This window comes from Anopheles stephensi, chromosome 3 (genome assembly GCF_013141755.1).
Source record: "Anopheles stephensi strain Indian chromosome 3, UCI_ANSTEP_V1.0, whole genome shotgun sequence".
Taxonomy (NCBI): Eukaryota; Metazoa; Arthropoda; class Insecta; order Diptera; family Culicidae; genus Anopheles; species Anopheles stephensi.
Window position 1 is genome coordinate 59,099,486 of NC_050203.1, and position 12,302 is coordinate 59,111,787.

The following is a 12,302-nucleotide window of genomic DNA, read 5'->3' on the forward strand; positions in this document are numbered from 1 at the left end:
AAGGGGAAGAAACCCTTAAGTAGTAAGCGATTGTTCTTTATTCGCTACATTTGAACTTCAATCAGTGGGCTTGATCGCTAGATGGCCCAAATCGCCTTGTGCCGCATCGCACAGCAGCGGTATGAGCACGCGCTTGTACAGATCGTCCTGCTCGCCGTGCGTAACGCGCACAATCTTGGCTGCCTGTTGCAGATGTATCAGTGCCTCCGCAAACTGGCACTCGTACAGCTGCAACTTACCAACCTTCAGATACGTCAGTCCCAGCATCGGATGGTACGGGCTGTAGTAGTGTCGAAAGCCGTCCAACAGCCGCAATCCGTACCCGATCGCTTCGCGCCACTTTTCCATGTTCAGTGCACTTTCCATCGCGTTGTCGAGCGTTTTGATGTGGTGCACGTTGTAGCGATGAAGGATGTTTTCCTGCTTCTTCAGGCACAGCCGGCTCACGTCCAGATCTGTAGCTTGGGGCGAGTAGAAAAAAAAGAAAGAACTTCAACCCATCGTTCATCATACGTTCCTATTCGCTTAACCTTACATGCAACGTTTTTCATTTGCGCCAGATGATCCCGTGTGAAGCTACTGATTTCGGTAAACGTGTCCCGATCGGAATTTGTGATAGACGTCCCGCAAAGCGGACAGTGCTCCAGCTCCGAATCGTTCATATCGACCGATTCTTGGCAGTTTCTGTTCGGACATGCGGCAGCATTCATTCTCCTCTGCTCTTGCTCATCCCGGCAACGGTCACAGTCACAGTCGAAGTAGTACCGCTCGGAAAGCTGTTCCCGCCGTACGTCCGTCGTGTCAATCAGATCGATGTACGATATGAACAGTTTGCCGAAATCAAGCTCCTGCTCTGGATAGTCTTCCAGCAGGCGCATCTTGAGCGTTTCGCCGTCGAACGATACGACCACGTTCGGGCGGCAGCTGTGATCGATGATCGAGGCCCCGATATACATGCCCGTCCCGATGGTGTTCATTTCGTTGTCCAAAATGTTGAATGTGTTGATGCACATCTGGAAAGGTGACCGGAACATGTTTAATACTGTTGCAGCTAACTTTGTTCCATGCGCAACATTACTCACCTTTCCGTAAATTCGAAGCAATTCCATCTTGCTCGGACGTGCCACTTCATCCAACAATCGCTGCAGCACAACGAACAGTGAAGCAAAGTGGTCCATCCGTTTCAAGTCTTTTTGAATGTTTTCCTCGTCTGCATTATCAAACAGTTGTAGAAAAAAAAAGCATTCAAATTATTAGTCTAGCTCTCATACACTTACGATACGAAAGGGAAAGAAAACGAAACAAACATCACCCACCATGCACAACAAAAGCGCACGGATGCATCTAGCTTCCTTCTTTCGGGATTCGGTGCCAACGTTCACACGATGCATCGTGCATTTTGTATGTGCAAATTAGATTGTACATTACCGAGGTTGAAAGTAGGGGTAAATGAGCCCCTTTTTAATGAGAGAGAGGAATTTGATAGGAAATGCATATAAGAACACATGATCATGGAGGGGGGAACACAGCCACGAATGCAAGCCACAGCAACAGAAAAAATCGTAAAAACAAACACATAACATCTCACATAGTTTTCCTCCCAAATCCCAGATGATACAGTTAGCTCTGGAATGTGTATCATCATGGCAGTTAACGATGGATGTGAATTGTACGTACTAGAAAGAAAGGGGAATCGCTTGTTATAAAGACATGGTATCTCGGGGGACATATGAATAACCTTCAACTTTCCTTCAGCATTGTTACACAATGCTTCACACAGAGCACAAAGAATTAGAAACCCAATTGCGACAGTCAAAGTAGTAGTAATGTTTCACGCTAAGCTACCTTGGTCTGATATTGAAGGTTTTCAATATTTCTCTTTCAACGGTACGAGAACCATGAGCAATGAGATGAGCAACCTAAATGGACTATAAATATGATGCGAAAAAAGGGGTAAATAAATAGATAGGCAGGCAGATCTTAAGAAACCTGATAGGGGGACTGCTGAAGACTTTCAACCCAACTTACGTGGCATAAGATCGCTGAACTTGCGGTAACGCTTGGAGGTGTAGTAGCCTTTGTACGTATCGCCACCTTTCAGCAGCCGTCGTACAATCCTGGCCATCATCAGTGCTGCGGGCGGGACAACGAGACCCGCCGGTAGCGCCTTTAGCTTTTCGCATTCCTCTTTATGATCGGACCATGCTTCTTTCTGGCACGAACGGCCACAGTAGCGTACGTACAGGCAGTTGGAGCATTTCATTACCTTTGTCCTGAAAAAAGGAAAAAAGTACAACAGTTTTTACATTTTGATTAATACCAAGAGGAAGTAAATTTACAGCACTAAGCTTACTTACTCCTTAAAGCAACGGTCACATCTCGAATCACGGTACCGAGGATCGAGTACGCACGCGAATGGTTTCTCCTGCAGTATCACATCTCCCCGTCGATAGATTGATTTCTTCATGATGCAGGTCACAAGCAAGACTGGGAGCTTTCACCACAGACTAGGCACAGCAAGCCAAACAAATGGATGCCCTAAACAGAGCTCACCGCAACACTTGCTCGAGTCTCCCGGCACGCAACCGGTAGTCGCACACCGTTCTAATTAGCTGCCCGCGAACAGTGGTGGAAATTTAAAAATAACGCTCATTCGGGTTTACTACCGGTGTCGGGCACGGGCAACGGTGGTTGCCGCGAAGGTGCTGGAACTACGCATCAAACAGAAAATAGAAACCGTAAATAGAGGCGTGGGTCTGGGGATGCTCTGTTGTTGCCGTTCTGCAGCAGAGATGTAGAGCGACGGCCACAGCCAGACAGCGAAATGCATAAATGTTACATACTTATCGGGGAGAATGGTGTGTATTTTTAGAGCCGCCGTACAGCTTTTTATAGACGATGCTTGCATGCGTAACGTTCGGCTATTCTCTGCGGTGCCACTAGCACTTCCCTGTTCTAGCTTCGGTTGGAAGCATACGTTAGAATTTTGAATGAATCGTTCGTCCGCCGAAAGCTAGTCGCGATATGAGTCCTAATTTGCGGCTAAAATATCGACAATTATGTGTATTACTGAATGTATTTCACGAGCAGTTATTTATTTGGGTTTGGTATGATCAAATTTTTGGGGTTTGTTTATTTCGAATATTAATTTGCTACCCAGAACTGTCAAAATTCAATAACAACGTGACCTGTGTATACATTGCCGTGTTAACCACTTGTCATTAAAAAACGAATTTTTATTCAATTTTATCTCTTTTTCTATGTGGTATAATATAAAAATGGTTTAATTTGCACATTCCATGCAATTCTTCCTTAAAAAGACGTTTATAAACTACAAATAAACAGTTTGCACCGTTTTTATGATGCCAGATTTATCTATCAACCTTGGTCTACGAATGGCGCGCTTTTCCCCCTAGCTGTGGCCAGTCGGTGTGATATACAAACAGCCGGACTTAAACTTTGTGCCTTGTTTGTGCCCCCGGGAAAATATGGCCCATCCACACGATTATCTGTTCAGTGAAAGTGCCACAGTGGAGGATGAAAACGATGGGATTATTCCGTCCGATGACGATGAACTCCCGGATGCGGACGGCGACGATGCTGCCGATGGAGACGATGCAGCCGGCCCATCCAAACCGGTACCGGTGGAGGCGAAGAAGAAAACGGTCCGAAATCCGCGAAACATGCTCAACGAAGCGAAACTGTGTGGCCCACGCGGTATAATCGCTCTGAAGGATCATTTCAAAGATTTCAAGTTCCATGGGAAAGGCCACGAAGCGTCCGATCTGAACAGGATGATGCGCCACTACGAGCACTGGGCCCATCGTCTCTATCCGAAGTTCCACTTCGACGATTGTATGGCCAAGATCGAGAAGCTCGGTCACAAGAAGCAGGTACAGATGTACATGAACAAATATCGGTCCGGTTTGTTGCAGCAGGAACTGGATGAGGCGGCCGCCATACGCAGCGAGGAAGACGAGCCGGATGACAATCGTCAAATGAACCAACCGCTGGATCCGTTGGACAGTATGCTCGAGGAGCAGATAGCTCGGTCAAGGGGGCGAACATCGATTGCCAACACATCCGGCATTGGAAATCTCTCCACAGACACGGCCTTCGACGCGGTCAGGCAGGATGGAGTGAATCCACTGACGGAGGAGAGCAACGTGCACGCGAATGCCTTGAAAGATACACAACAGGTGATGATGCCGAAACCACCACCCATTATCAACGAGGAACTGAAGGCAAAAATTGAAGCAAACCGATTGAAAGCGCTAGAACTGCGGAAGGCACGCATGCTAGCACAATCACAAGGCAGAAATGAAACCGAAAATACGGAAAACGATTCTAGCACCTTGACACGCAGCCCCGATGCGCAATAAAAATAAAGTTTTGTAAATCTTCGAATATTGACATTTTTTATATTCAACAGTTCGGTCTCCAATGCCATACACTACTGGAGTTAGCTCTTCTCCAGCGTGCAACGTCTTATAAAATGTAATATAGAAATTATCCTTAGTAGTAGTAGCGATAAAAGTACGTTTTCTTACAGATACGAATTCAAATCATTACCCAGCGAAACGCAAAGTCAGGTATCTACTCGGCGGCTTTGGTTTCGCTTGCCGAGGGCTTCTCAACCGCCGCGTCCTTCTTACTGGGAGGCTCACCGTCCGCAGCATCCTTGTCGGCATTATTATCCCGCTTACGCTTATGTCCTGCGCCGTGATGATGATGGTTGCGGTTGTTATTGCCCCGGTTTCCTCTACCCTTGTGCTTCGCACTGCCCTTCCACTTGGCCTGTTCCTCCGCAATCTTCGTCAGGTAGGCGGTTTCCTTCTCCTCAACGAGCAATTCGACCGTTACCTCGGCATCGTCGACTGTCAGCTAAAAAGGTGCAACAAAAATGTGTAAATTATCTTCCCTATACGTCCCATCACTGTTCGCCGTTCATTTTACGTACCTTCTTATCCGTTAGCTTTTCGAGGAACTGTTTGCCTGCGTCCTGTTTGCTAAAACGCACGTACCCATTCTTGTCCCCCTTCTGGTAATCGATGTAAGCGAACTCGAGCGTTTCATCAAGCCCACGGATTGTTTCCTTGATCGATTCACGGGTCGTTTCCTTCCCGAACCCATCCATAAACACACACGCTCCGGTCGGCAGCTGCGCGACCAGCTCATTGTTCGCCTCCTGCTTCTTGCGCTTCCGCTCCTCTATCTTCTCGGTGCGTTGCTTGTGCTCGGCGCGCTTTGATTCGTAGTAATCGTTCTGCATCATGCAAATCAGCTCCTTGCCCTTGTACTTCAGCGGGCCTTTCTCCAAAAACTTGGCGCACTCCTCCTTGTCGGAAAACGTCACGAACAGGCTGCCCTTGAACAGGTACTTCTTGGTCGGTTTGTCCAGATACTTGCGCATCACGATGTTGGTCACCTTTTCGAACGATTCGAAAAATTCCACCAGCTCATGCATTGTGGTGCCACCCTGCGGGGCAAACCCTTTCACGTACACGGTACGAGCGTACAGCTCCTTGCGTCGCTCCTCGTTCATCTCGGGCAGCGGACGTTCCGGATGGCGGCGCAGCTTCTCCTTATCCTCGCTGATCTCGATCAATCCCTCGTCCGATTTGGCAATCGAATCCACAATCACCTTCTTGTCCTCGCTGAGCGATTTCAGACGCTTGAACGTCAGCAACACATCGAGCGGAACCCAGCCATCATCTTTGGCGATCTGGTCCTTCATGAATTTGTCCTTGGCCAGATTGGCATCACCGAAGTAGTACTCCAGCTGGCGGATAATTGCGGCTTCGTTCGCGGTGACGGCACCGCTGTTAGCCTCGCTCTCTTCCGGCTTCTCCTCCGGTACGGGGGCAGATTGTACTTCTGACTCGGTCATGGTGCGTGGCTGCAAGTAAATGTTAGGTTAGATTGTATACCGGGTAAATATTGCGGAGCGCACCGAAAGGCACGATCTGTTAACAACCCTTCAGTGGTAGCGAATGAGTACGGGACAACTTTTTCCGCAGAAAGATTGTGCTAAATCGTTACCTGATATAGGAGAAACTCGCGTTATTTCACGTTAATTTTGCACGTGCGAGCTTACGAAGTGTCGTCAGAGAAATGCTTGTTTGTGTGTTTGCACGTTTTCCAATCATGTTGAAGGATGGATGACAGTTCGAACGACTGACTGGAACCAAGATGCTTTCACATAAGATGTGCACCTTGAAACAGAATTGAAAACAATTTTATTTATTCGTTTGGTTTGCTCTACAGAAAATATTTGTTTGAAAACATTTATTTTTGAATTGCAATTGCCGTTGCTTAATTTACAAAATAAACAATTTAAATTTCAAAAGTAAAAATGGTGTACCACTATGTTCTAGTCACCTTGGGATGCAAACCTGTCAGATTGTTTACATTTGTGTGAGCTGTCATCAATCGCAAACACACGTGCGCCGCAATTCTTGGTGCGCCGTATACGCTGTGTGATTTCGGTTTAGTTTTTGTTAAAATAACCACTTTACAGAACTATCCATACGATGGATGATAGTTTAGGCTCAGTGATGCTTCCCAGCATGAAAGAGCGTCAGAAAAGGCTGTGCCAAGAGGGACAGAAACCACGGCATCGTCCACTGTACCAAGGTATGGGTTTTCATTTCCAATCTCTTTACAAACGAACGCTCGAAAGTGATCAGAAGAGGTCTAAAAGTGTTTTCTATCAATGGTTTTAGATTCCAACAATGTAGGCGCACGTATGCTTGCTAAGCTGGGGTGGTCGGAAGGTAAGGGTTTAGGTAAGGACGAAAACGGCATTACCGAACCCGTATCACAAAGGCTGAAACGGGACAACGAAGGGGTTGGCTTTGTTGGTGTTCCCGATGATCAGTGGACGCAGCACGATGCAGGTTTTAACGATCTTCTGAAGCGCCTAAACGGTGCAGCAGATGTGCCTAGCAACGAATGTAGCACCAAGCTGGATCCAAAAGCACAGCTACAGTCGCTCGAAGCGCGGTCGAAGACATCGCGTGTACGGGTACACTACAAGAAATTTACCCGCGGCAAGGATCTGAGCCAAGCGAATGTAAAGGATCTTGCCAACATTTTTGGCAAGCGTTCGTTTGCTGAGATAAACAAGCCGATTGTATCGGCTGCAGAGAACGAGGCGAGCAAAAAGGAGCCCGAAAAAGAGTCAGAACCAGAACGACCAATTTTAGGTTTGTCCACGATCAACGCGAGCATGTCGATTCAAGAGTACTTTAAGGAGAAAATGAAACAGAAAAATATGGCTGCAGCTGGCGGTGGCGTGAATGGCACAAATGGAACAAAAACCGAAGAACAACCTTCTGGTAAGGTGGAACCTTCTGACTCCGTCGATACTGATAAACCCAAGAAGAAGAAAAAGAAGAAAACACTCATCGAGACCGAGGAACCGTTGCCGCTTCCGGTGGAGGACACAATCAAAGAAGTGTCGCATAAAAAGGAAAAACGAAAGCGACAGAGCATAGAGCCACTAGAGGAAGAAGTACCAGTAGAGGAGGAGGCGGAAATTCCGGTCGAATCGGAAAGCGATCTATCTCAGACGGTTAAAAAGAAGAAAAAATCCAAAAAACAAACTCCCGACACTGAATCGTCAATTCAGTCGGCTGCAACCGATGAGGTGCTGAACGAAGAACATGTTGAAACCGTTACTGCCATCGCTGAAGAGCCAGCCAAAAAGAAGAAAAAGTCTAAGAAAAAGAAATTAGATGAATCCATGGAGACTAATGGAGCCGAAGAAACAAACGATATGGTTCCGCAAGAAACTCCTGCAATCCATGAGGAGATAAAGGAAGATCACGCGGAAGACGTTACCGCCATCGCTGAAGAACCAGTCAAAAAGAAGAAAAAATCGAAGAAAAGTAAACCGGACGAATCCATGGAAACCAATGTTGCCGTAGAACCGGAAACAGTTCCGCTAGCTATTCCTGCAACTGATGGAGAGGTAAAGGAAGATCACGTTGAATCCGTTACTGCCGTCGTTGAAGAACCAGTAAAAAAGAAGAAAAAGTCTAAAAAAGATAAAACAGTTAAACCCGTGGAGACCGATGCAACCGAGGAACCAAAAGGAACAGTACCGGACAATCTGGATGCCGTTGTTGTTGATGGTGCTTCCGAGCCGCAGTCTAAAAACACCAACCAACGTAACCCGACAGCGAGGGACGGCTTACAGCAAAACGGTAAGGATAACGAAAAAGATGTACAGGAATCACAGACACAGGCAACATGTCCACGGCTCTTTCCTCCATTGCCGGAATTGCCCCCGATAGAAGACCAGGAAGAGTTAACTTGCAAAGTTAAAATCCACGTGTTGAGGTACCTTGACGAATCACGCTTCTTCGGCTCTAATTTTGGCGATATTATTGGTTACAGATTGACGGAGCAAGTCAAGCTTATCAAGAGCGAGTCACGGTCAATGGGATGGAGGAAATGAAAGTAACGTAATTACAATAGTCCTGTGAAAACCTGTGGATAATAAATGTATATTTAAATTGATGATTTGAGTGTTTTATGGTGTTTTATCTTTTGGACTTGAGAAGTATAAAACTTTTTTTCGAAACCTCTTTTACTACATGGTTTTCCGTAATTTCTTCCGGCTTCTCTACTTCTAAATATAATGAGTTCTCCTTTTCTTCTGATTGGCCCATTCTATTCAGCAGGTCTATGCGGCATGGCTAGGTAATCACTCTGCTTCCCGGACGGGTTTTATAGGTAGACAGCAAGAGGCAGGTTGCCGTACTCTAATTTGTCCTATTTCCTTTCTTCTCCCATATTATCCTTATTAAACAATGAGGGCATATGCTGAGGTTGTGGAATCCCAGCTTGAAGATTTACTCCGCCGGGTCATCACTGCACGGTGGCTTTACTGCTCTTGAGCTAGTGTGATGCTTTTAAACTTGCATGGGCTTATGTCTTCCCTTATACCTCCACATAGCTGCGAACAGTCTTCAACTCTGTCCCAAAAAAATGAAGCTTCTAGCACATTCTCTAGTACAGAAAAAAAACAATTCAAAAAAGTTTTAAATAATTTAAATTTTTTAAAAATATATATACACCTTGGGCTTCGCCAAAGCGAAAAATGCACCTCGGGCGAAAAGAATGCACGGGCGAAAACGAACTGTCACAACAAAAACCGCTATTTTCCGTGGTTTACCGGCCGTCGCTTGATACAGTGTTTGTATGCTTACCTCATAGGTACGCGCGGTGCATCAGTCCTATTTTCTAGCTCTAATTGTACTTAAAATGCTTATCGAAAGATTACCGGTGCAGGCGTGACAGTGTACAGGCTCGTTGGTAGATGTTTGGTAACAAATAGCGTATATTTTTAGCGGTGAAATTTGTAGCAAAGCGAATCACAGGTAGCAAAAACCAACATGATGCTCCGGATCGGTTGCTGGATCACGGCTCTGGTAGCCTGCAGCCTTCTACCGTTTATCTGTTGCGCTGCAGAAACCGAAGGACAGAAAGATGGTAAGTTGCGAAGAGTGATTCTTTCTACACTGTTTGTAATATAAATTTCGTGCCTCCGTAGTAATATTCCTGCAACCGGGACGCATGGTTTCGTACGCGTACGATGAATGGAGCATCTCCCGACCCGGCTTGGTGGTGTACTGCTACCCGGGCCAGGAGCAAACCCTGCTGAACGCTTTCTGTACCGTGTCGATCCGAATGCACTGCGATCATGATAACTACAACCAGTATCTGGGCAGTGCGCCGGCCGAGGTGAAGAAGCACTACAAAGCCGAACAAAGTTTGTTCAGCTTTAACGTGTTTGCCTCGCGCAAACGGCGACAGGTGGAGCTGGAACCGTTTAACCAGAGCTGCCTCGGCGTGGTGTCTTCCGGGAAGTACGAGATCGAGGTGCTGCTGAATCGGTTCGATTTGTGGCGCGTCGGGTTGCTGGTGTTGGGCGTGCTGCTCTTCTTCATCGCCCTGCCGATGAGCCAAAATCCACTGTTCTACTACACGGGAGGAATTCTGATCGGCCTTACCTCGTTCGCACTGGCGCTCGTGTACATGTTCAGCAAGCTGATGCCATACCGACCGCTCATGCTCGGTGTGATGGTTGGCGGATGGACGCTAGGCTTTTACGGCATGCAGATGATGTACGAAAACTTGCGGCTAATCTTTGTGCTTTACCAGCATTACGTGTTCTGGTATCTGGCCATCGTTGGATCGATAAGCTTCTTCGTGTGCTATCGGCTTGGTCCACCGAAGGATCACCGAAGCAAGCGCGTGATTCAATGGACGCTGCAACTGATCGCCCTGACGATGGTGTTCTTCAGCAGCTACCAGCGCACCCTAGCCACTGGGTTTGTGCTCGTCGTCATTGCCGTGTACTACCATGCCACACCGCTAGCACTGCTTCGGTGGATCCGTAATCGGTTTCGCAGTCGCTATCCTAGCCGCCGACGTTTGCTTACGGTGGAAGAGTTTGAGGAGCAGGGAAGGATCGAAACGGATCGAGCGCTTAAAGATCTGCGCGAGTACTGCCGCAGCCCGGAGTGCAAGCAGTGGACGACGATGATGAGGCTGCGGAATCCGGTGCGCTTTGCGTCGTTCGTGGAAGGTTCACCGCACGTGATGGACGAGGAGTGCATCGAGTACGACACCGTACACTCCAGCCTAAGCAATGATGATGACGAGTCGGAGGATCTGCAGGGATCTAGCGAGGGGGAAGAGAACTGAGCGCGTAATAGAACCTGTCAGCGAAAAACGTAGTGAAAAACCATAGATGCCATTATTGAGAATCGGACTGTAACGTGCGCTGTACTAGTTCTAAATATAGTCTTCTATCTCAGAGCCAAGGGATAAAGTCTTTCGATAGCGTAAGTCATTTAAGGACGGTACATGTTCAGGGCAGTAGGTTAAATACAAAGAAAAAACTCGTTTTTACTCATCAATCTTCAAAGCTAGATTGCTCAATGCTTTATATCCGTAAGCTCAAGTCACACCGAAACATCATTACTATTGTAGATAATTCATTCTGTATCTTCTTTATGTTAGCTGGTGGTACGAACTATCTTTTGTAACTGTCCCCTCTAAATGTTTGCTGATGAGATAATGCTCTAATGTTAAGTGTATCGTAAAGTAATACTTTGTTCGAAATGTAAACTGTATAAGCATATGAAGTAGAAAAGTATGTAAATACTGAAAATAAAATCCTAATGTTTCGTCTACTATGGAATCAGTATTTTAAACGGTGCTTTATTGTTCGACGAACTGAGGGATTTTCTAGCATCTTGATGTATTATTCGTAAAAAATAATTCGTAAAATCAGTCACATAATTTGATGCATTTGAATTCGATTTACGAATTTATTACAATTATTACGACGATTATTACTCAATCTCTCCAATTGCACCAACGGTTGTATATCTATCGCCAAGTGGTTCATAGACCCATTTAATTAGATTCGGGATGAATGCGACAGGCGATAGAGCCCTACTAGGAAACTATCTGGTATCTATTGAATTCTATTTGCTGCTTCGAAACGATCGTCACTTTGGATATCTCCTAGGCCTCTACGGATACGCGATCGTACCTATTTTGTAGGGAGATACCAATGTTCTAGTCATCGCTGGAGAACGAAGCACGTGCGATCTGAGCTACTTGGTGGGCCAGATGTCCTGATGGTTTCGAAGGCGATCGTTGGGTCATATGTTGAGGATGCTGGGCTAATTCCTAGAGCTGGTTATCGACCAAGGTACACAGATGGAGATCAAATCTCTCATAAACGTGCTCAGAAGTCTAAGAAATGGAGAAGACCAAGTGGATTCGAACCACATCGGATGTAGCCCTGGACCTAATCTCCTGGAATCGGTTTGTAGACGGACAAGAATAAGCATAGAGAGCTTACAGCAAATAACTGTGGGGTGGCTGTTTTGGAACTCGATCCTAAAAAGATTATGGCCAGACTGGATTCCCTTAGTTTCCCCTGGAAAGTCAGTTTTGCGTTTGGGAGGACAATCCAAATATTCGGTCATGTCGTGTGAAAGCCGTTGTAGCACTATAACTGCTGCTTCCAGATCGCCTTATTATAATTTAAAATTGTGTGATTTTTGACAAATTTATTAAAGAATTTATTTTAAATTATTCAAATGTATGAAGGAGAAGCAAAAAAAAAGATCCTCGATTTCGTAAGCTTATTCTTGAACCATTCCTTCAATTACGTATGTGCACCATCTCATTCCACAAGCTTGCTTATCTAGTTTATCAACCAAGCGCAACTCGATCGAAAATTCCTCAGAAAGTCTCCACACCTACGCTTT

At 46.1% G+C, this 12,302-nt stretch overlaps 5 protein-coding genes across 7 annotated transcripts; 3 read left to right on the top strand and 2 right to left on the bottom strand.

Moving 5' to 3' along the window:
- Window positions 1-15: 15 nt before the first annotated feature.
- On the bottom strand, window positions 16-3,185 carry LOC118509268 (histone-lysine N-methyltransferase SMYD3). Of its 2 annotated transcripts, none has more exons than XM_036049622.1 (6): window positions 2,844-3,185; window positions 2,358-2,711; window positions 2,029-2,273; window positions 1,083-1,210; window positions 536-1,013; window positions 16-455 (listed from the first exon to the last, which is right to left on the bottom strand). In XM_036049622.1, exons 2-6 carry the CDS (start codon window positions 2,465-2,467, stop codon window positions 58-60), a joined length of 1,359 nt encoding a protein of 452 aa, XP_035905515.1. In that variant the 5' UTR covers window positions 2,468-2,711; window positions 2,844-3,185; the 3' UTR covers window positions 16-57. The 2 variants fall into 2 exon arrangements, with proteins under 2 accessions (XP_035905515.1, XP_035905514.1); XM_036049621.1 differs by having other exon boundaries at window positions 16-461; window positions 2,844-3,150.
- A 199-nt stretch (window positions 3,186-3,384) lies between these two features.
- On the top strand, window positions 3,385-4,409 carry LOC118509270 (protein TIPIN homolog). The gene has a single exon (XM_036049624.1). The coding sequence runs from the start codon at window positions 3,489-3,491 to the stop codon at window positions 4,380-4,382; it is 894 nt and encodes a 297-aa protein (XP_035905517.1). The 5' UTR covers window positions 3,385-3,488; the 3' UTR covers window positions 4,383-4,409.
- Window positions 4,396-6,191, bottom strand: LOC118509269 (la protein homolog). Its single transcript, XM_036049623.1, has 3 exons — window positions 6,043-6,191; window positions 4,961-5,899; window positions 4,396-4,884 (listed from the first exon to the last, which is right to left on the bottom strand). The coding sequence occupies exons 2-3, from the start codon at window positions 5,888-5,890 to the stop codon at window positions 4,597-4,599; spliced, it is 1,218 nt and encodes a 405-aa protein (XP_035905516.1). The 5' UTR covers window positions 5,891-5,899; window positions 6,043-6,191; the 3' UTR covers window positions 4,396-4,596.
- A 214-nt stretch (window positions 6,192-6,405) lies between these two features.
- On the top strand, window positions 6,406-8,529 carry LOC118509267 (PIN2/TERF1-interacting telomerase inhibitor 1). 2 transcript variants are annotated; one of them, XM_036049620.1, is made up of 3 exons: window positions 6,414-6,636; window positions 6,726-8,210; window positions 8,404-8,529. In XM_036049620.1, the coding sequence occupies exons 1-3, from the start codon at window positions 6,534-6,536 to the stop codon at window positions 8,406-8,408; spliced, it is 1,593 nt and encodes a 530-aa protein (XP_035905513.1). In that variant the 5' UTR covers window positions 6,414-6,533; the 3' UTR covers window positions 8,409-8,529. The 2 variants fall into 2 exon arrangements, with proteins under 2 accessions (XP_035905511.1, XP_035905513.1); XM_036049618.1 differs by having other exon boundaries at window positions 6,406-6,636; window positions 6,726-8,529.
- A 629-nt stretch (window positions 8,530-9,158) lies between these two features.
- LOC118509272 (nuclear envelope integral membrane protein 1) lies at window positions 9,159-11,221 on the top strand. The gene is made up of 2 exons (XM_036049627.1): window positions 9,159-9,501; window positions 9,563-11,221. The coding sequence occupies exons 1-2, from the start codon at window positions 9,405-9,407 to the stop codon at window positions 10,717-10,719; spliced, it is 1,254 nt and encodes a 417-aa protein (XP_035905520.1). The 5' UTR covers window positions 9,159-9,404; the 3' UTR covers window positions 10,720-11,221.
- Window positions 11,222-12,302: the final 1,081 nt, after the last annotated feature.